This window comes from Volvox carteri (genome assembly GCF_000143455.1).
Source record: "Volvox carteri f. nagariensis unplaced genomic scaffold VOLCAscaffold_3, whole genome shotgun sequence".
Lineage (NCBI taxonomy): Eukaryota > Viridiplantae > Chlorophyta > Chlorophyceae > Chlamydomonadales > Volvocaceae > Volvox > Volvox carteri.
The window spans coordinates 2,622,092-2,642,520 of NW_003307546.1; the positions used below are offsets into that span (position 1 = coordinate 2,622,092).

Here is a 20,429-nt window from a genome sequence, read left to right on the forward strand (position 1 = left end):
TGTGGGCCCCGTGTACGGCAGATGCAGTGGCCCCGACCCGCATCCTTGCCGGCGCCATCATGTCGACCTCCCAGCTCCTCTTTCCGTACGGGGCCTACGGAGGCCGTATATGACGGCATGCAGAGCCTGTATTGGAACACCTCAAAGCTGAACCCTCTGTGAAGCAACCTGACCGCCTTCTCTTCCAGTCTCTTCTCGACTTTCAACGCCCCCTGCAGCTCTCACCGTCGGGTGTTTCCCCCACGCAGCCCTTCGCTCACTGAGGTTGAGAGAAATCATACCTCCTATGTACACACATCGTTCGTACAGACACCCCCACGGCTCTCAAATTCTGCAGTCCTCAGTCGACGTATGTGTGTTTACTTCTGCATCCGCGCCTGGTACGATTCCAAGTCTGATGGGTAAAGCACGCGGCCGCTGAAGCGCACCCACTCCAGGAAGGGCCCGAAGTTGCTCGCGGCGTTGTGAGGGAAGGGGTAAGCGGTGATGAGTACTCCGCCGGCGGCCGTGCGGGCCAGGTTTTCTGGCAACTCGGCTGAGGAGCCGTCCTCGGGCACGTCCTCATAGATGCCGCTTTGGGAGGGCGTTACACGGATGCTGAGCACGGACTGACAGGTCTGCGACGGCGAGGAGATGTTGTACACTGTCGTGAATAGGTTCCCCTCGATGACGCCCTCTGGGGGGTACACCCACTTAATGAGCCGAACCTGTTTTCTTGTTACATTTTGTGATCAGGGCGGGATGAGGGGAGGAGAGGGGAAGGACAAGGGGGTAAGCAGCTGGGCCACGGGGCATGGGGCATGTCAGCTGCAGGCGCAGACCGTCAAGAAGTCCACTCAGCCGTTTCGCAGCGTTAAGCCCTTGCCACACCGTCACGTCAACAAACATGTACCCGAACCTACTGACATGCGATGTCGCTGACAGGCGCGATTGGCATGCAATGAAGAGCACGCATCGTCATCGCCATGGGTCGCCCCGTTGGGGGCCCCTGGGATACCAGCTCCAAGTCGACTGTCCCTTATGTCCCTTTGTAGCTGATGTGGCTAGCGTGATGGCTAAGGGCTAAGATGCCCGACAGCTCACGAAGGTTCCCCAGCAGCTCCCAGCAGCACCTCAGTCAGTCAGTCAGGCCCGGCCCACCCACCGTAATGACTCCTGGGTTCTTTATCTGCTTGATGTTGATGCGGCTGAGCTGGGTGGGGTCCTTGAAGAACAGAGCCACGCTGCGTTCCGTTGCCGTGGCCATCCAGGCCCTAGGGCAGGCGTAGCAAACAGCACTGCCGGGCGGAGTGCAGGGCTTCTTGTTGGGGTCGACCTGTTGGGTGCATGAGCATACACCGCGATGGGGTCTCGGTTGGTGGCGGGAGGGGGGAGAAGAAGAGACACAGGCTAATGAGACACTCGTCGACTGGGGGGTTTGTGTGAAACAAGGATGGCCCAATGGCCAACGCGGGGCCAGGCTGCATGTGTCCGGCTGATGGACCTGTTGGGAGCCTAGCTAGGCATCAGGTTTACGGGAGTGTACGGGTTCCAAAAGGGGCCCCGTTCCAGCCCGGCGTCATTGCTCCAGCCTTGCTCCGCCCTAGCAACGAGGCAGTGCAGCATCAGTAGTAACTTCGGGGAGGGAGACAGGCACATTTTTACAGGAGGAGAAAGGGCGTCGGGGGCAGGATGTTGTGAGAAGGCATGTGTACGGTTGCCGTACCAGTTGCGCAGCAGTACGAGGCTTGAGCTGGCCTCTGAAGAATGGCGAACCGTAGAAGACAAGTCTGCAGAAGGCACGAGGGCGGGTCCGGAGGGTTTTAGGGTTGGAGCATGGGAAACCACAACTGTCCGTGCCCGTGCTGGCGCTGCACTCAGTGCTCTGCGGGATGCGGTGGTGGGCCTTTTAAATGGTATGGGGTGCAGTGGTGGATTTTCTTAGGGTTTGCGTTCTTGAGCACAGATAATCACTGTCCAGCCGATAACCCAACACAACTCGTGGCGAGGACGGTTCCACGTCCGACAAACAAGCACGAATATGCGAATATGGCGGGGAGGCCTGAGGCGAGGAGTTCCAGTTGAGTTGGTTTCGTGGGCTAAGATCTTCGATGAAGATCACAAACTTGCGAAGCTGATGCAGCGGCTATTATCCGTCGGTTATGTCAACGAACAGAAAATTTAGTTCATGCTTCAGAAGCCCTGAATGGCAGAGGGACACATGAATACGTGGGTGATGGCATGGGGTGGCTGGGGTGCCCCTTTTTGATATGTGCTGTATGTAATGTACAGCCTGTGTACTGCAAAAGAAAACAGACCCTACGTGCAGCTTGCACCGCTGAATTTTTCGCTACGGCACGGTGCAGATTACCGCGACAGCACAAACAGAGAGTTAGAGGGTGACGAGTTGATGGCGGTGTAAGAGATCTACATAGCAATACGACATTCGTGTCTTCGTGTCTTTATGTGCGCTTTCCATCGTATACGAAAAAATATAGAGCCCCGCCTGGGGGACGAGAGGCACAAGGGGGAAATACACCCACCCGTCGGAGCCGATGACGCCTTGAGCAGTAAAATTGTTGACCATAATGTAGGCGTCTGAGGTAGTGGGCGGCGGCGGGCTGGGTGGAGGGGAGCTGGGCGGCGGCGGGCTGGGTGGAGGGGAGCTGGGCGGCGGCGGGCTGGGTGGAGGGGGCCTGGGCGGAGGGGAACTGGGTGGTGGTGGACTGGGCGGCGGCGGGCTGGGTGGAGGGGGACTGGGTGGTGGTGACCTGGGCGGCGGGCTGGGTGGTGGCGACCTGGGCGGCGGTGGGCTTGATTGGGGTGGCGGCGGTGACGGGCTTGCAAGGGGCGGCGGCGGCGGTGGACTTGCCTTGGGCGGCGGCGGCGGCGGCGCGCTCACCTGGGGTGGCGGCGGCGGACTTGACTGAGATGGGGGTGATTGCCTCACCTTGGGAGGCGGCGGCGGCGGCGGACGGCGAATAAACGGAGGTCGCGGATTCCGGCTGCGCGGTGGGAATGTGACAGGTGGTGAGGGGGCGGCCGTGGCTGGGGGAGATGACAGCGGCTTTGGTGTGGAAGGCGGTCGAAGGCCGGGCGGCGGCGGGCTGGGCGGGACCGGGCTCGGCGGCGGCGGGCTCGGAGGGCTGGGGCTCGGCGGCGGTGGGCTGGGTGGGGACGGACTAGGGGGGGGCGGGCTGGGAGGGCTGGGACTGGGAGGGGGTGGGCTGGGTGGCGGCGGCGGCGGTGACGGCGGCTTCGGCCGTGGCCGTGGAGGAGATCGTTGTGAGGGCGAGGACGGTGGAGGGTAGGTTGGAAGGGGGTACGTCTGCGGGGGCATCGGGTACAAACCCGTCGGTGCGTTTTGCAGGAAGCGACGAAGCGCCTCGCTCGCATGCTTGGGGTCAGACATGTCCGAGGCGGACTCCAGTACTGAATAAAGCAGGTCAGCGTCCTCAAGGAGGTCCGCATCTAGAAGCTCCGCATCGATGTCATACGCCTCCATCTCCACGGTAACAGCCTCGCTATCTGTGGATGCGGACGAAGAGGCCGTGCCGGAGGCGTGCCGTGTTTGCCAAGGCAGTGTAATACACAGTGCAGCCCATTAGAGCGCTCAGACACGGACTCCGGTACCCTAACCAGCACAGCAAGCAGTATGACATACAGACGTTTGCAGCACATGGCGTACGATAACGGAAAAATGGGGAGTATAAGGGGGCCCTATGCTGAATTTCGGTGCTTAAATCACATTTTTGCCGACATGCTGCGTCTCGGGGCTCGCTGCACCAAAAGCGCTGTTTCAAAGAATGGAACCTGAATCCGGCTTTGCACACCAGCACTTTTTCGACTTGTAAAATGGAATTCCCCCTGTAAGAACCCAGCCAGGTTTACATCACTCGCTGAAAAGAGCATTTTGCCAAACGTCCCCAAGTGTTGCCAGTTGGGGCTCGCTACGCGACGGGCGGTCCACGCACAACATACAGACGCGTCGCTCTTGCTGGCACCGTACAGCCGGTTATGAGAGCGGGGGAAGCCGAATATGTATGTAGGGCAAGGGGAGCGCTGGAATTCGTAACTGCATGGCACAAACTTACTGGGCTTGAAGTCCGAAATGAGGGACTTGAGCAGGTTGCCCCACTGGGTCTGGGGCCCTCCGCGCCAGTCGTAACCTAGCCACACGATTGCGCCCGGCACGCCCGCCTTGCTGAAAGCCTGAAAAGTGCATTAATTGTGTGATCTGAAATGATGCAGCGCCATGAGTACGACTAAAATGTACGAATCGCAGGCCCTGTGCCCAGGATACTAGGACACAGTTATTGCTATAATATAAAATTGTTCGCATTGCCTAGTAGGTATCGCGAAGAGCAACAAGAGCTTGCAGGATAGCAGGTTCATGAATGCATCACCATACATGACAGGGCCCTGCGCGTCGTTAGCATGCCCTAGACACCGCTGGGCTACTAAATATGCTTTAGATACTAAAAATCATTAGTGTATAGCCATAATCATACGATTAGGTATTTACTCCTGGCACAACGCACAGCACACGAACAACCGCTCAAAGCTTAGCACATCAAATTTCTTACCTGAACTACGAAAAAACATTTTGTGCATCGGAAGACACCGGATTGCAATCGCGTACCTGAGCAGCGACCTTGATGTCGCTATCTTGTGCAAAGTAAAGGGGGACGATGGAAGCGCGTAGATCCTCATGAAGGCAGGATGTGTACAGACTGGTAGTTTGAGCATCCTCCAAGGTCGAAGGCCAGGATCCCTGCGCTGAGGTCTTCACCTGGATAAACGCCGAAGCGTGCGTGCTGAGCTGAAGCTCGCCAAGGGCTTGTTCATCATTAGTATAGAGTTGGTCACACACAATCCATTTTCCTGCGTATGGGGTTAACATTGTTGTCACTTCGCACAGTCAGACGCAGCGGGCCCCCCGGGATGGTCGCGGAACACTGACTGGCCCAACAGATGCCATAGCACCAAATCATGACGCACCCGTGTAATCAAAAGCTTTGGCAACGAAAGTGCTCAGCGCATCGCCCTGTCCGTGGGTGGCGTCAAGGATAATCACCAAGCCTCCAGATGCCAGGTAAGAAGAGATGGCCCCCATATCCTCGGCTGAGCTGTAATAATTGTAGGCATTCTGGGGTGGGATGACATAAGCTTTGGGCGCGGCCGAGCCTTCCAACCTTGGCTGGCCGGTCGTGGCCAGCATCACGTTGAGTCCGAGCTGCCTGAGCTGCTGCTCGAGGTTCATCGCACTCCTGTCCCATGAAAGGTCAAGAACACCACCTGCCTCGCTCATGTAAAGCGCAACATGCTTTGGATTGGCCCAAGCCGGTCCAAGTGCCCCCAGGAATCCAATTAGAAAGGCCACCAAGGCGACCATGGTGCCACACTCCTATAATTCCTTGAAAATCACTTTTTCTTGATCTGCAATGAGGGATTAATATAGGCGCGGACACTGATATAGGTGGCTAAGGTAGCCCGACTTCACCTCTCCAAACTATGGAGAGGGTATGTCATAGGCTCCTCCTCCTAGATTATTACGTCTAGGGGTTAAGGGGTCAGAGTTAGCGGCTGTCTATGATGAATTGCTGTCAGTCGTCTATTAAGGCGACCGACGGACGGCGGGCAGTTGTGCCGTAAGTTGTAACTGATTTTCGCGACGTTATGATGAGATCTAAGTCGAATCATGTAAGCGATAAATTAAATTTTAATGAGAAACAGGACAGGCTTGGATAATGGATAAATATTTAAACACCCAACCAGGCCTGGTGTCTCGACATAAGTTATTGGTCTCGATAATCTTGGGAAAAACCAACGTCAGATTATTATACACGTAATCATGATGAGGTTTGGCAAACGAAGGAAACGGGAGTTTACCTGGCAGCTTTAGGTGCTCAGTTGCGGTAGTACCATCTATGAATAAGACGTAAAAATCCAAAGACAGGTGATCACCGAAATTACAGATAAAATTGCAATACTAAGGATTGGGGTGGGGGAACCCAAGACGACTTGCTACGATGCGAAGGATCCGGATGACGAGGTACGGTACAGCGGCATACGCACCAGAACTGCAGCAACCCTACCGGTACGCAAATCTTCAAGCTGTTTGTTAGCTAACTAATTATGTTAGCTATACAATTTGACAGGGACTTTACTCGCCGCGTCAAACGGCAGAATTCATGTGCTCGCCGCGACCACGCACAGATCTTGTCGAGTCACTTCTAGGTGCTGAAATGAGAAGAACACTCAGATTTCTCTGCAGAAAATTTCTGTTTGCTCGCATATGCGCTGTTGATTATCGCTATCCTCGTTCGCCGAGCCGTAAACTTGCGCCATGACGAGAACAGCTATACAGCCCAGCCAGGGGCTGTTGCGAAAGTTTCAATAATCAACCATAGGTTATAAAATGCAACTCCAGTCTTCCATGTTTGCATGTTGTTTATGTGACGGAAAGTCGACCACAACAGAGCCTACGCGCATTTCGTATCCAAACCTTTGCAGGCATTTACAGAGCTTGATACGCATTTTCAAACCTTATTCATTTCGAATACATATACCAAGAATATCGCACTGCACTTCAACTCCCAAACAGCTGTGCCACTAACGCGCTGGCTCGCGCTCGCGAAGTCTGCCAACTTGTTCAGACCTGGTTCAGACCACCCTCTGTCTCTTAAGGTAAATGTGCAATTGCTACAAGTCCCATGCATCGGCACAACATAATGCTCTTCGCTTTCTTGGTCACGCGCCATCTAGGGATCTCTGAGCACTATCAAATCGCTTCCACGACACAGGTCAAGTGCATGTACGGCAGCATTCGACGGGTAACGTGAGTTCATCGTCCTAGGTGATGTAGTGTAGCTGTAGGACGTGCTGTGCTCGGTAGCGGACCTCTGAGCGAGTATGAGGGCAGGCGTGGGAACCATGGATAATGGAAATGCGTGATTCTTGCGTATGCATTCCTGCGTATGCATGTGTACTTGTGCGTTTCTTCAGCGACCCACGTGGCAACATGGCCAGAGGACATCGGAGGTTCGTGTAGCTTCGGTCCGAAAGACGACACCCTGCGGGATCGAACAAAACGGTCAGCCAGCAACAATCTTCATTTCATGAGAAGCTTCCGTTACACGTTGGAAAGACCTGCAAGCATTGAAAGATAGGTTGTGTTGAAGGGTAAGGTGGGACAGGGGGCTGAGCTTGTAGGAGGCGATCTTACAATGGGGCCCAGCAACCAAGTTGGTCACTAGCCGTACAGACACAGCGGACTGGCTTACATATCCTGGTTAAGCCTTGCGTCATGAATCTATCCCAGGTTGTCGTACGCTTCTGCACCGAAACCAAAGATAGCTTTTTGGCGATTATCCAGCATTCCATACGTTTAGCTGCTGACTGGAGGAGTATTTGGGCTGGGCTTTTTACGGAAGGATTGATATTAGGTACCTCTGCCTAATTTCGACTGCGGAAGCAGTCTGTCAGGCAGCTTGAGGTCCCAAATCTGCACTTTCATTGGGCAATGGCTTTTCAGTATCACAGATGTGTCCTAGGTTAGCGGCGGCCTGGAATTTCATGGTTGGATTTTCAATTTTGTATTGTCCGCTCAAAAGCCTAGACGTTACTAACATCAAGCTGTTGTTTTATAATTTTCGTCTGGAAAGCCGTTGTCTACGATTTGTAAGCGCTACCAGTGCGTGGGCAATCCTACGACAACGTCGTCTTGCTCTTAGAGGAAGGCGTGGAGGTAGACTACCTCCACTTTGCTTAACCTGCGCACATAGCAGGCCTGAAGGCATCCTGGAGGGGACTTGGGGCTCGTCGGTAAAGCGCGATTGCACGTCAGCTTCCGTTGGGCAACCCCATGCAAGAGCACCAGCCGCCCGAAATCATCGGCAACCACAAGGTGCAGCAAGTCACGGCGGAAAAGGCAGCAACGCAAGTTTCTCCTCATCGTTTGCAGCATCCTGGCACAATTTTGGAAGCTGGCGGCAATATCGACGCCTCGGCGTTCACACACGTTCATCCATGTCACCAGCCCAGTGGTGCTGCCACGCCTATCGGCGCGTTGGTAGCGCACGTTGCCGTCTCGTCAACAGCAAAGCCTACCACCGGCCAATCGCCAGTCATACCCTCAAGTCCTCTTGCCTGTGCAGGAACAGCGGGCCTTGCACCGTTCAACCCACTTGGGCCTTACAGTCCATTTACACAGCGATCCCCTATCCGGGCACATCAAGCCGATTCGTTGCCGGAAACATCAGTTGCAGGCATCCAGCCCACCAGCGCATCATCGGAAAATGGATTCTCTATGCCATCCGTACGCGTGCCGGCGTACAACCCTTTCCAGCAGGCCAACAACAGCCTCATCAACAACATCGACTCCTTGTACAAGTCCAGCACAGATACCGCATCAGCCATCATGCCAACGACGACAACATCTCTAGCAACACGGCTCAATCCGTTCCCCACCAGCATACCCGCAGCCTACAGCCCCTTGCAGTTACAGCAGCAGCAACAACAACAAAACAGCATTGGGCCAATGATGGCGGCGACCCAAATGTCCATCACATCCCTAACCCATCCCTCCTCATGCTCAACTGTCCACGAATCAGCCGCACCTACAATCACTACTACTACTGCTACCAACACCGCCGCCAACGAAAGCCGAACGTATCCGGAAGCGCCCAACCGCGCACAAGGCGCAACAACCGTCACTGCCCCACTGACCCCGGCAACACCCGATGCAATCCCCATGAACTGCCCAGCTCCAATCATACCAATCATACCAATGCCTCAACCGGTGACACTGTCAGAATGCAACAGCAGCAGCAGCAACAGTCCTCGTCAAGTCACAGCCTCAGCCGCGACACCCACTGCAGCACCCGCCGGCCAGGAAATTCCTCAGCGGCCCACATTGCCGCGTCCCGCGCCGCTATCCAACCTGGCAGCTGCAGCACCCGCTTTTGGTGCATCCGCACTTCCGTCGCCGCCGACTGACCGAGACCACCAGCTAGCGGTAACCACGACGGTGGCGGCGGCGGCGGCCGCTATCGCGGTCGCAGAGCCAGCCGCCGCTGTCCCTGGCACGTCGCCGCAGCCGTCCCTGGCCGATCCACCGCAGCTCCCGACGCTCCTGCTGCGGGTGCAGCCCCTGGACGGCTCCCAACTGCACCAGCGACAGCAGCAGCAAGGCCTGGCTTTCCTAGCTGCGGCATCGGCCCAGGTGCATCCGCAGCCGGAGGCGCAGGATTTGGAAGCGCGAGGACGGCAGTTGGAGCAGCAGTTGGTTCCACAGGGGGTGACGCTGCACCCTCATCCACAGGGGGTGACGCTGCACCCTCATCCACAGGGGGTGACGCTGCACCCTCATCCACAGGGGGTGACGCTGCACCCTCATCCACAGGGGGTGACGCTGCACCCTCATCCACAGCATGCAACGGAGCAGCAGCAGCAGCAGCTTCAGCAGGATGCTGGGGAGCCGCTTGAACCGGAATTCAATGAGCTTCAAAGGCGGGTGGAGTTCCTCATGGAGATGGTGGGTGGCTGGCTGCCTGGGGTTGTGGTGGGATGAGGCAGGCAGGCAGGAAGGCAGGCAGGACTTTGGCGTGCGCTTTCGCGCACTGGCCGCTAGGAAATCCCTTGACCCACACGGGTCGGCCCCCGTGTGTGCGTTGTTGGTCGGTCGGCAGTGTTATTTGAAATCTGCGGGTTCTCCTTCCCAGCGCCCGCTGTTCCCATCCCGTTCGCAGGTAGGTGGATGTGCTGATGCGTCCACGTGCCGGGATGTGCTGGCCCAGGTAGACGGGGACATGGAGCGCGCGTCGCACATCATGGTCGAGTTGTACTGCGGGGGTGCTGGCGGGGGCGTCGGCGCTCTTGCGTCGGCGCCAGCTTACGGCGTATTGAACGAGCACCCCCTTGGTGGCCTCCACGCGGCCGGCGGCGGCGGCAGCGGCGGCACCGCTGTCGCTGGGCCATCTTCCAGCGGGCCTGCTAGTTTCGGATTCCCTGGTGCTAGCGGCATGGAGGAGGAGGAGGAGGAGGAGGTGGAGGCTGCCAGCAGCCGACCTGGCGAGATGTACAATGCTTGCGGTTACTTTGACGAGGAGGATGTCTCGCCAGCAGGCAAGTCTTGTTATCCGCAGGGGTACTCGAGACACCTCCAGCAGCAGCAGCAGCAGCAGCAGGAAGATTACTGGGAGCATTGGGACCAGCAAGGGCGGTCTGTCCTGGATGGCGCGGCCAGCTCCTGGGACGGGGTAGCTGCCGCGGCGGCTGTAGCCACGGCAAGCGGCTCCCACCGCGGCCGTGACGGCGCAGTTGGGACGTGGGAGGAATGCAATTGCTCCTCCGACCCGTGGGTTACGACAGGCAACGTGTACGACACAGTCGATGGCGGCGGCGGCTGCGGCGGCGGCGGCGCTGATGCGTGCGGAACTCTGGTGGTGGATGCGCCGCGTTTCGACGCTCCGGTGGGGCCCTCCGCATCCAGGGACTGGTCGCGGGCGCGGAGGCGCGCTTGGCGGCGAGGCGATGTGCAGTTGGGGCGGCGGCTGCCCTGGCCGTGGCCGTGGCAAGGGTGTTTGGGGTGTTGGCGGGGTAGAAAAGGAGGGAAGAGCGCACTCGGTCTTCGCGGGCGTACGGCGACCCAAATCGTACCCTGACAGTCAAAAGGCGGCGGGATGCCTTTCCGCCGGATTGAAGCTTACCCCTATTGGGCATTTAAGTAGTCCCTCCTTACCGGCCGCTGCGGCTGCTGCTGCTGCTGCTGCTGCTAGAGGGAGCCGACTCCTGTATAGGTATACCACCCGCCGCGGCGAGGTGGTCGCGGACGCACTGCCGGTCCCTGAGGCCCCTCCCGCCACATGTACCACCTGCAGGAGGGGGAGGGGGAGGAGGCTGCAGGAGGTGATCTGGGGCGCAGTCTGGAGACCGTCATGGTAGGCGCTCCTAGGAAGGGGGGAAGGAGGAAAAGGAGGGGAAAGGAGAAGGGGACAGAGGGGGGAAAAGGGAGGGAGGGAGAATCATGTGCGAGAAACTCAGAAATGAACTGTCGGAAAAAGGCGTCTAAAGTCCGAAACTGCCCCCCGTGAGTCCTAAAGGCGATGAAGTCCCCCGGAGGGGAAGGCAGGGAATGTTTTGGCGAACAGTCGGCAAATATCGTATATAGTATCGTATGCTTCGCAACGTTGAATGGGATTCTGCGCTGGGCGTTGTGTCTCAATTGGTGTCTGTTGAATCGTCCGCCTGTTTGTTGTTTCTCCGTTTTTTTGGCCTAAGTCGCGCTAATCCTTCGTTTCTTTCTTCCTTCCTCCTTCGCAATCCCCCCTGCCCCTTTTGGGTCCAACCGCAATTCCGCTCATCTCCAGGGTTCCGCGCGTTCGCACACGTTATCAGCCCCTGAACCGGCACCTGTACATGTGTAATATATGTTTATGATCCTCTCTGCTGCTGTCTGGAAATGGACCCAATGCCGACCGACAGGGCCAGGCGGCGCACCAGTACCAGCACCAGCACCACCAGTGGCAGCAGCAGCAGCAGGGCCGGGGGCCCGAGGCTGGTGCGGCCACTGAGGAGAAGATGGAGGAGCTGCGCATCTACTTTCCCAACCTGAGTGAAGACACTTTGCGGACACATCTGGTGTTCTTCAACGGCGATGTGCAGCAGGTGATGCGGGCAGGCGAGGGAGGGAGGGAGAAAGAGAGAGAGAAAGAGAGAGAGAACGAAAGAGAGAGAGAGAGAGAGAGAGAGAGAGGAGAGAAAGGACTCAGGTCGGAGGTAGGTAGGTAGGTAGGGAAGCCACTCTGAACGGCGCAGGAGAGGAGGTAGTTGCCCTTGCCTTCCCACCTTTCCTTCCCCTTGCGCCCCCCGCTCGCCCCACCCCTTCCAGGGTTAGCACTCCTTTCGCACCTTGTTCCCCTCCCCTCCCCTTGTAGGCGCTGCAGCTGCTCAGTGAGTTACACGAGGACGAGATCTACCGCAGAATCGAAATGGAGCGCCAGGTGGGTGCACTTCCTGCTGGGTTGTAACACCCTCCCCCGCGCAGTCTGCACACAGTGTTCCACTCCACAGTCTATCCAGTGATCGGCAGCCTGGCCACCAGTATAACCCCCTGGCTTGCTCGGAGAGTCCGGAGCCCGGGTCACGGTTCGCAAGTCCCGATGTCAATAACGCCCGATGCCTGGAGCTTTTTTATTTATATGCCACGTGGTTCTCCCCGGAAATAGGTTTAGTTGATTATTTTCGTCATGTTAATTACTCGGCCGCTTTCTTAACCCCTTTCCAATGACGTGTGTAACGGACGCGCGTAGGCAGAGTCGGACGCGGCACTGGCCAGGAGGCTGGCGGAGGTGCGAGGTCGCCAGGAAGGGGGGGAGAGGCGAGGTTGGGCTGTAGGAAGGAAAGGTGCTTGTGAGGTGGTGGGGGGGGGAACGTGGTGGGTTTCGGCGCACGTAGGCTGGTGCCGTTGCGGCCGGTGCCGCCCCTTGTCAGTCGCCCCCAGAGGCTCTGGCGCCCGTTGGAGGCGATGGCTCTCCCGATGTCGGTGTCAGTGATGGACATCCCGCCATCCCCCCGATGTGTGTTTCTCAGAGTGCCAGCAGCCCGGGTACCCGCGATGTGGTCGCCGGGGGGTATTACTCCTTGTTGGGGAGGGGGGAGACAGCGGGCCCCGAGGAGGAAGAGGCGGAGCAACAGCAGCAGCTTCAACAGCAGGTACGACAGCAGTAGCGGGTAGATTTGTGGCTGTGCCTGTGGCGAGGGCCTGGGGTGGTTGTGGTGTGTGGTGGTCGGGGTTGGGGTGGGGGGGTGGCTCGTTAATACTCCCTCCGGTTGCCCCTCCACCCTCCTCCGCGGTGGGGTGGGGTGGGGTGGGGTGTGCGGTGTGGTGTGGGTGCGGAGGGTGGAGGACGGACGGAGGAGGTTGTGCCGGTAGCAGCAGAAGCCGCCGCAGCAGCAGCAGCAGCAAAGGCGGTGGCGGTGGCGGACTTCATCCAGGGAGTTTGCTTGACACCGCAAACGTTTGAGCTCCTTGGGTTGTGTAGTATGTTTCTGGCGCGTGATGTTTCTGGCAATGGCAATGGCAATGGCGTTCCGCAACGGCTCCCGGCTGAGGGGTAGATGCTGAGGGGTAAAATCCTTTCCTCCGCCGCGCGCTGCTGCCAGGTGCGTTGCATGGCCGTTTCCGGTAGCGCTGGTGCATTGGAAGCGAATCCGCTGGCCGGCGCCGCCGCGGCCGCCGCCGCAGCAGCAGCAGCATCAGCAGCCGGGGCATCCGAAATGGGCGGCGGTGCCGGTTGTTCTGGTGATGTGCGGGGGCCGTCCGGGGGGCACTGGGGTCTCAAGCTGCTGGTGCGCATGTTCGGCGGAGGGGAGGTCGACGAGGTGCGGATCGTGTGAAGGTGGTTGCGTAGGTGGTTCAGGTGTGTGCGTCTGTGTGTGCATCTGTGTGTGTGTGTCTGTGCGTCTGTGTGTGAAGGGGCCTGCGCGGCGCGAGCGGAGTGCTGTCAAAACCCGAGCTTGGATCCCTCCCAGTTTCTGGTTTCCGTTGCTGACCGTTTGCGCTGTTGTGTTGGGTGTGTCGACGCGATGCGATCTCCTTCTACGCGGCCTTCTTGCTGTTTACAAAGTGTGTTGTCAGATTTCGAGGCCTTTTTCATGTACACATGCACGTCTACCCACTCACACAGAACTCAAGTAGTATGAGCCCGGTAGGTCGGCGGGTTCGTTCGCGTCATCGTAATCTACGTCATCATTGTGGTACACGTGCGTGTATGTGTGTGTTTGTTGGTGTGTATGGGTGTGTATGGGTTACTCGGGGCCCACCCGGCGAACCCCTCTGGCGGCGCAGGAGCTGCTGGCGGAGGTGCTGGAGAACCAAGGGGGGGATGTGGAGGCCGCACGTTCTGCCCTGCGGGGTATGGGACTGGTTGAGAACCAGATGCAGTCACAGGTGAAGCAGACGAAGCAGTTGCCGGGCTCAACCCCGGCGCGCGCTGAGCTAGGGGACCCAGGTGACAGCGACCCCTGGTTCTGGAGCGGCGAAACCGCCATATCCACGACGGCTGCGGGGGCAGGGCCCTCCTCGTCGTCGTCGTCGTTGGTGACTCCAGCCGAGCTGGGGGCACCGTTGGGCAGCCACCGCTGTCCCTCCTGGCAAGAGCGCGGCGATTACGGCGGCTGTGGCCTGACAGGATGCCTGCCTCGTACGGGGAGCTTCAGCAGCAGTGAAGCGTTTCAGAGCTCCTCTGTGGCCATCCAGAACCAGAAACAGCAGCAGCAGCAGCAGCAGCCGGGCACGTCAGGGAGTGCGTCGTTTGGCAGGTCGGTAGTCCGTAGTCGGTAGCGAGGGGAGGGGAGGGGCGGTAGGGGCCCCGGATTGGCGTCCTCCGATCCCCTGTGTGGGCAGCGAGAGGAGCTGGTTTGGAAGAGGGGGCATTGCAGGAGAGGGCAGGAGGGTCAGGGGTGTGTGGCCCGGCGGTAGCAGGGGGGCGCGGTCGCTGCTGAAGGTGGGCCACTTCTCTTTCGCTGCTGCCTTTTTTTGCGCTGAATCGCCGTGTTTGCGCTGTGCAGGCACGGTGGCGGAGGTGGCGGAGGTGTGAGTGAGGTCCATCCCCCCCAGCCCCCGCAGCCTCTGGGGCCCATCCGGATTTTGGCGAGTCTGGGAGTGGACTATCAGGAACTGGGCTTTTCCGAGGAGGTGGGGGTATGGATGGTCGGGATATGGGATGTGGGATGAAGGTAGGAAGGTGCGTCAGGCAACTACCTATCAGCTGCTGGGGTGGTTGGGGATGGAGGAGCAGGCGCTCTGGAATGCGTCCGTACTTGAAAAGAGGAAAGCAATCCACAAAAAGGGGGAACTTTTTTTGCCCTCCGTGCCCCTCCGGCCGCCCGTCCGGTGCCCCTTTGACTTCTGCACTCTCGATAATAATAAGTCCCGCCCTCTCCTTCCTGACATTGCCAGTTGAGCATTTCGCACCTTAGCGCATATTCCTCTTCTCCTTTCCACCACCCCCTTCGTTCGTGGTTCGTCTTTCCCCCCCTGTCCCGATTCTTCGCAGGCGCTGCGGTGCATTCGGGTGGCCTTTGACAACTCGGCTCTGCGGGACCTGCTGATGCTGCAACGGAGCGGCGCCAACTCACTGCCGGTGAGGGTGCGGTCGACCGAGGTGGTGTGCGAGAGCGGCGCGTTGCCCGCCTTGGTGCACCTGACTGTGTGTATGGCTTCTGTGGCGCCGTCTGTGGCACCGGGGCACCGAGGGGGCAGCCGCGGTGCACTGGCACAGCGTGCATCGACGAGCCGCCTCGATCTCTTTCCCGCCAGCTGGCTCTCGCTCGTCTGCGCTCACTCGCGCACTTGATCTCGCGCGAGAGCTTGCCTCAGGGTCCCGCCGTGTCACCATCCCTCACCTTGTCGTGTATCGCCAGCAGCCGTATAACCCACGGGCGCTTTGAAATGTCGGAGCGGCCTTCTCGGTTTAGCTTTTGCTCCCCTCGCTGGGGACTTCCCCCTCTGCCCTCCCTATCCGGATTGCTGGAATCCCCATCTCCCCTCCCCCCCGCCCCCGCCCCATCCCCCCACCCCGCTAGGAGGCATGGGGATGGCGGCGCCCTGGAGGGGCAATCGGACAGCCGGGTCGCGGCCTCACCCACGAGGAGAAGCAGGTGCGTGCGTGTGGAGAATGTCATACACGGTGCTGGGCTTGGCTGTTTATTTGTGATGTATATGGGCAACCGTGCTCCTGCGCGTCTCCCACGGGAAAAAGGCGAAAAACACAACCCGTCCGAACACAGGCATATGTATACATGCGGCGCCACGTATCTTTTGCTCAGGTACAACGTTGCAACTCCCCGGTCTCGTCCTGATGGCTGAATGTATCGCCTCTGTCTGTTTGGAAGGGTGGGTGTATGTAATGTAATGTATTTAAAATAGAGTTTTGAGCCTTTTGGTCAACTGCCGGGTTCCGGGGTTGCCTACTTTGCCCTGCCCCACCCTGCACTCCCTGCCTCTCTCATTGTCCGCCTCTGCGCAACCTGCACCACAACCCCCAGGCTTTGTGGGCCCAGCATCGGAAGCTGCCACTAGCCCTCAAGGAGATGCAGGAAGTGCTGCGACGCGGCGCCCGGGCTGCCAGCGAGGCGCCCGGATCTAAGCGACTGGGACAGGAGCTCCTTCGGGCGGTACGGCACCGGGGGGCGGCAAGGGCAGGGGCGGGGAGGCTGGGATGGTGTCAGGTCGCGTCCTTGCGCAGTAGGGCGACCGCGTTCTTAGTGTGTGTGGGGAACCCCCCTCTCCCCCGCAGCTACTGCCGTGGTGGCCCCTACATGCCTGCCGATAAGTCTGCTGGTTGTATTGTATTGTGTTGTGTTGTGTTTCCCAGCAGCCCATCATCATGCATCGCGATAGACTCCGAGGTCCGCGCCCCACCCCGCCGGTGGTGTGAATCAGTCCGGAGTTTACCTGTGCCTACCTGCGCTTTGCCTGCGCTTACCTTGCTCTTACGGGCTGCCCGCAAACCTGCCTCGTGTGCTGACTACGTCGTTTACCTTCTGGACCCGAACCATGTGCGCTTGCCGGCGTGCTTATTTGATGTCTTTTTCGGTTTTTCGCCCGGTAGCATCTGAACGTGTGTGTGTGCGTATGTGGCACTGGCGTTTCGGTCGCTTGCCTTGGTTTCAGGCTTCCGCGCTGGACGCAGTGATCCGAGAGCAGCACCGCAAGGCCTCGGCCCACATCTACACAGATATGAACGCTGCGCTGCGGCAGCAGTGGAAGACCGACTTGCACGCACAGCTGCCGGCGGAGGTTCCCAATCTGCTGGACAGGGTGTTCACCAGCTTGCACAACATGGGCGGTGAGTAGTGAGGGCGCTGGGTTGGTGGGTGAGACACACAGTAGACATGTTTCCGGGTTGTTGGCGCGGATGCGTACTGCTACTGCTACTGCTGCTGCAGCTGCTGCTGCTCCTATATCTCCTGCTGCAGCAGCAATGAGCGCAACTGCATATGGTTGTGATACTGATGATGGTGCCGGTGTCCAAACTCCTCAGGTAATGTGGACTGGCTCATCATTACGGGGAAGGGCCTCCACAGCCGGGGGGAGGGTCCTAAGCTGCCGGGCATCGTGGAGGACTGGCTGGCTTCGCGGGGCCTGTACGGCATGCCACAGCCAGGGGCGATGCTGGTGCGGCTTACGCCCGGGGTCTTTGCGCGGGTGGTTCCGGAGCTGGGTGCAGCGGGTCGGGATGCACCCTGAGCGCGTGTGTGTGGGTGTGTGTTAAAGCAGTGAGAAGGGCGGCGGTGAGCTGTCCTTCACACCTTGACCGCGAAGGAGGAATGCGAACTTGGAAAGCCTTTGTATATAGGGCTGCTGCTGCTGCTGCTGCTGCTGTTTGCTCCATACGTGTAGTTTGGGCGTTGATACTTGGTTGAAGGTTGCTATCTTAGAGTTACAAGCTCCGCCCGCAAATGCGGGGGCCCGTCCGTGAAGGCCGGGGGACCATGGACTGGAAATTTTGGGACCATTTCTCGGTTTGTTCCTGCCATCCTTACACAGAGACTATGCTAACCTTTGAGCAGATGGGGATAAGTGGAACGGGGCCGGCGACGGGGAGTCCCTTTGGTGGCGTCGTGATCGGTGTAAGGAAGCCTTTGGGAATAGGGGTTTGTCGAGACAGTTGGGGCAAGTGTTCATGTCATACGGCCTTGGGAGCGGAACGTAAGTGACATTCGATCACCCTAGTTGACACGTCGTGTGCAAGTGATTGCGGCGCACTCCGTGAGATAAAGCATGAAGGTGCATGTTAGGTGCGTATGTACGTATATACTTGGCCTTGTATGCTACAGTTTTGGTGTTGGTGGAGGGCGTTCTTTTATCTGGCGTCGATGTGTAGCTTGAGTGCATGGGAGATGCGCTTATCTGTCAAGAATCGAGTACGTATAGAATGTGTCGCGTTGGTCAGGAAGTAAATTGCACATCACAGGATCAGGCTGAAGTCTTGTGTGCAATTATACAAGGCTAACTGAGAAGTCGGGAAGAAGTTCAGTCGCTGTTTGCATGCTTCCGTATTAGACCGTACCGGTTAGGGTTCCTAACTAAGATTTACGCTGCAATGTCGTTTACATATGTCCTGAATGGTCTCGCAACTGTTTACTGCATATTATTATGTACCGAGGCAATCGATCTCGCTACCTCGTACTTGGCAGGACTCCCAAGGCAGGTAGGCCGATCTGATGCTGTGTGACACAGAAAATATCACTGTAGTCAGAAGGACTTTTTCGGTATCACATCTTTGTTTTAAACTTGTATGTGTATATTGGTTGGGCGATTTCGCAGTCAGTAGAGGTAATTTCTCCTACGAATAAACTATTAGCAAGTTCACTTGCCAGAATACAGCATCGAAACTTGGCTGCGCGTTCTGTATCGCACTATGCGAACAGCTCCGGACTGCTCCTTGAAATACTTATTACCTGTCCTGAGGCACCGCAATCTTTCCAGCTTAGTAGTATTTGGAAGTGTTCTTAACCCGCCTACAAACAATTCACATATGGTTTTATGCATGCCATCGAAACGCATATGCACTACAGTCAGACTCTGGAGCGGCTACACTACAGTCCGGGGCGTTTACTAAGCATCGAGTACACGACGCGGGGATTTGCCAAGAGCTGAAAGCTATTTATACTTAGAAACTGATAATAAATTGATAATAAACTGATACAAAATTTAATCAATATACGGTAAACGGTCCCGAAAAGGTTCAAGCGGAGATCTGGGCGGATATGACGTTCCAAACAGGGTTCAGACTTGATTGATTGATTACCAAATCAACGCCAAGGACACAAATGGATTTGGTAAATGGGGCATTGCCCAAAGGCAAACGGCATTCGTGGTGGAATCTGGATGACGACAGTAGCAGTGCCGCGGATACCAGAATGTTGAGGTGAAGGTCGCTTCGCCCAGCACATCTTGTGGGGCCTATGAGGGAAGCCGTCTGTAGCATACGGTGGGGCCACGCGCAACCCTGTGAGTCGCTTTGTGCCTCCGTACGGGCGGCACGGTGAGACCACACCCGTTTACCACACCAAGTGTCCACATATGTATTTAGTCCTCCTCAAGAGAAAGCACCGCAATCCGTTTACAATTTGCAGCTTTGTGCTCACGTCCGCGCGGCCTGCAGCAGCGGCAAATGCAGCGGCGGCGGCGCCAGCACACGAAGCGCGCCAATGTGGCCGCGACCAGTCTAACAAAACACTTCCGCGCGCGCACCCGTCGTCACACAACGGCCAACATCCGCTGTGGCTCCGAAAACCATTATAATACTGATGGACTTGCTGGGCGAACAAGATTGCATCTTCTAAGCTGGACAATAATTCTGCTTTCCTTTCTTCATGGCGCTTGACCCAAAGAACCTGTTGCGGCCCCGTCCATGCACCCGCTGTTCCCGTCACGACGGAGCCGGGATCGCAATGGGCGGCGGCCTACGCCAGCCAGCGGGGCTCGGGCAAGCAAGCGGGGCCGCTATACAGGGAAGCGCCACTCAGTGTCGGCTGCACTCACCAGGCACCGGCAGACACACAGATATACACACAGATACACACAAGAGCGACAGCAGCACGAGCAGCAAACAGATGCAATCTGACGACCCATGCACCCTGCACTTTACGGCTGGGCACCCACCTTTCGCGGCGGCAACTCTTCCACCGCGCACCCATCCATCACCAGTGCCGTCTTCATACACCACAAACACCACACAAAGTTTAGAGGAGAGCATGAAAAACGTGAAAACCACCACACAAAACCAGCGTCCTGCCGCAAAATCCGTCCTTCTTTCTTCCACCGTGTGCTGTGTCCATCCCGCGCCACACACCACGCTTGGCTCACGACAAAAGCCGCACGGCTTAGACGCGCCAACCAGCAGCGCGTGCACTGAACGCCGTAGAACGCGAAGAAGTGGCGCATCATCCCTCTCCCTTCCCGCCACGGCACACCACCATCACCACACACTGCATAGTACACCACCAGCCACTCCACAGCAGAAGCAATCCACACACGTAAAGGGATATGTGCTCTTAGTCTTGCCAAGTTTTGTGGCTTGTTAATCTCCAGTTCCAGTTCCAGCGTGTGCATGTCACCTGATGTAATGCTGGCGCTATCGACTCTGGCGCTACTGACATGCTCGAAACACAGAGGGGTCAGTGTAATCTGTAAACGCTGCCCTGGACAGCCCACTCAGCGCCCTGCCCGAGCCCCGCCTCCTATCCCGTCAGGCATTTCAATTAGCAAGGTAAGTGAGAGGGGAGCCTTAGCGGGGTAACTGATGGAGTCTACCGGTCCAAGAGCAGAACACCTAGCCGACGGAAAGAAGTCCTACCAAAGATATTACTAGCGGAGAGAGAGCCTGCACGTACCCACACACGCGCGCACATGCATACCTGTAGTAATTGTAGTT

General features: G+C 57.7%; 2 protein-coding genes across 2 annotated transcripts; one reads left to right on the top strand and one right to left on the bottom strand.

Moving 5' to 3' along the window:
• Positions 1 to 359: 359 nt before the first annotated feature.
• On the bottom strand, positions 360 to 5,374 carry VOLCADRAFT_86831 (uncharacterized protein; the record flags this gene model as incomplete). Its single annotated transcript, XM_002946611.1, has 8 exons — positions 360 to 617; positions 1,145 to 1,315; positions 1,706 to 1,769; positions 2,523 to 2,881; positions 2,930 to 3,507; positions 4,074 to 4,191; positions 4,622 to 4,863; positions 4,981 to 5,374. 8 exons carry the CDS (start codon positions 5,372 to 5,374, stop codon positions 360 to 362), a joined length of 2,184 nt encoding a protein of 727 aa, XP_002946657.1.
• A 2,472-nt stretch (positions 5,375 to 7,846) lies between these two features.
• Positions 7,847 to 16,161, top strand: VOLCADRAFT_116078 (uncharacterized protein; the record flags this gene model as incomplete). Its single annotated transcript, XM_002946440.1, has 14 exons — positions 7,847 to 9,205; positions 9,386 to 9,517; positions 9,732 to 10,454; positions 10,863 to 10,922; positions 11,467 to 11,649; positions 11,919 to 11,984; positions 12,294 to 12,332; positions 12,574 to 12,696; positions 13,147 to 13,365; positions 13,832 to 14,304; positions 14,554 to 14,680; positions 15,042 to 15,128; positions 15,571 to 15,645; positions 16,033 to 16,161. Coding segments are annotated over 14 exons (3,795 nt in total), but the record flags the coding sequence as incomplete, so codon positions are not given.
• Between the last annotated feature and the right edge of the window lie 4,268 nt (positions 16,162 to 20,429).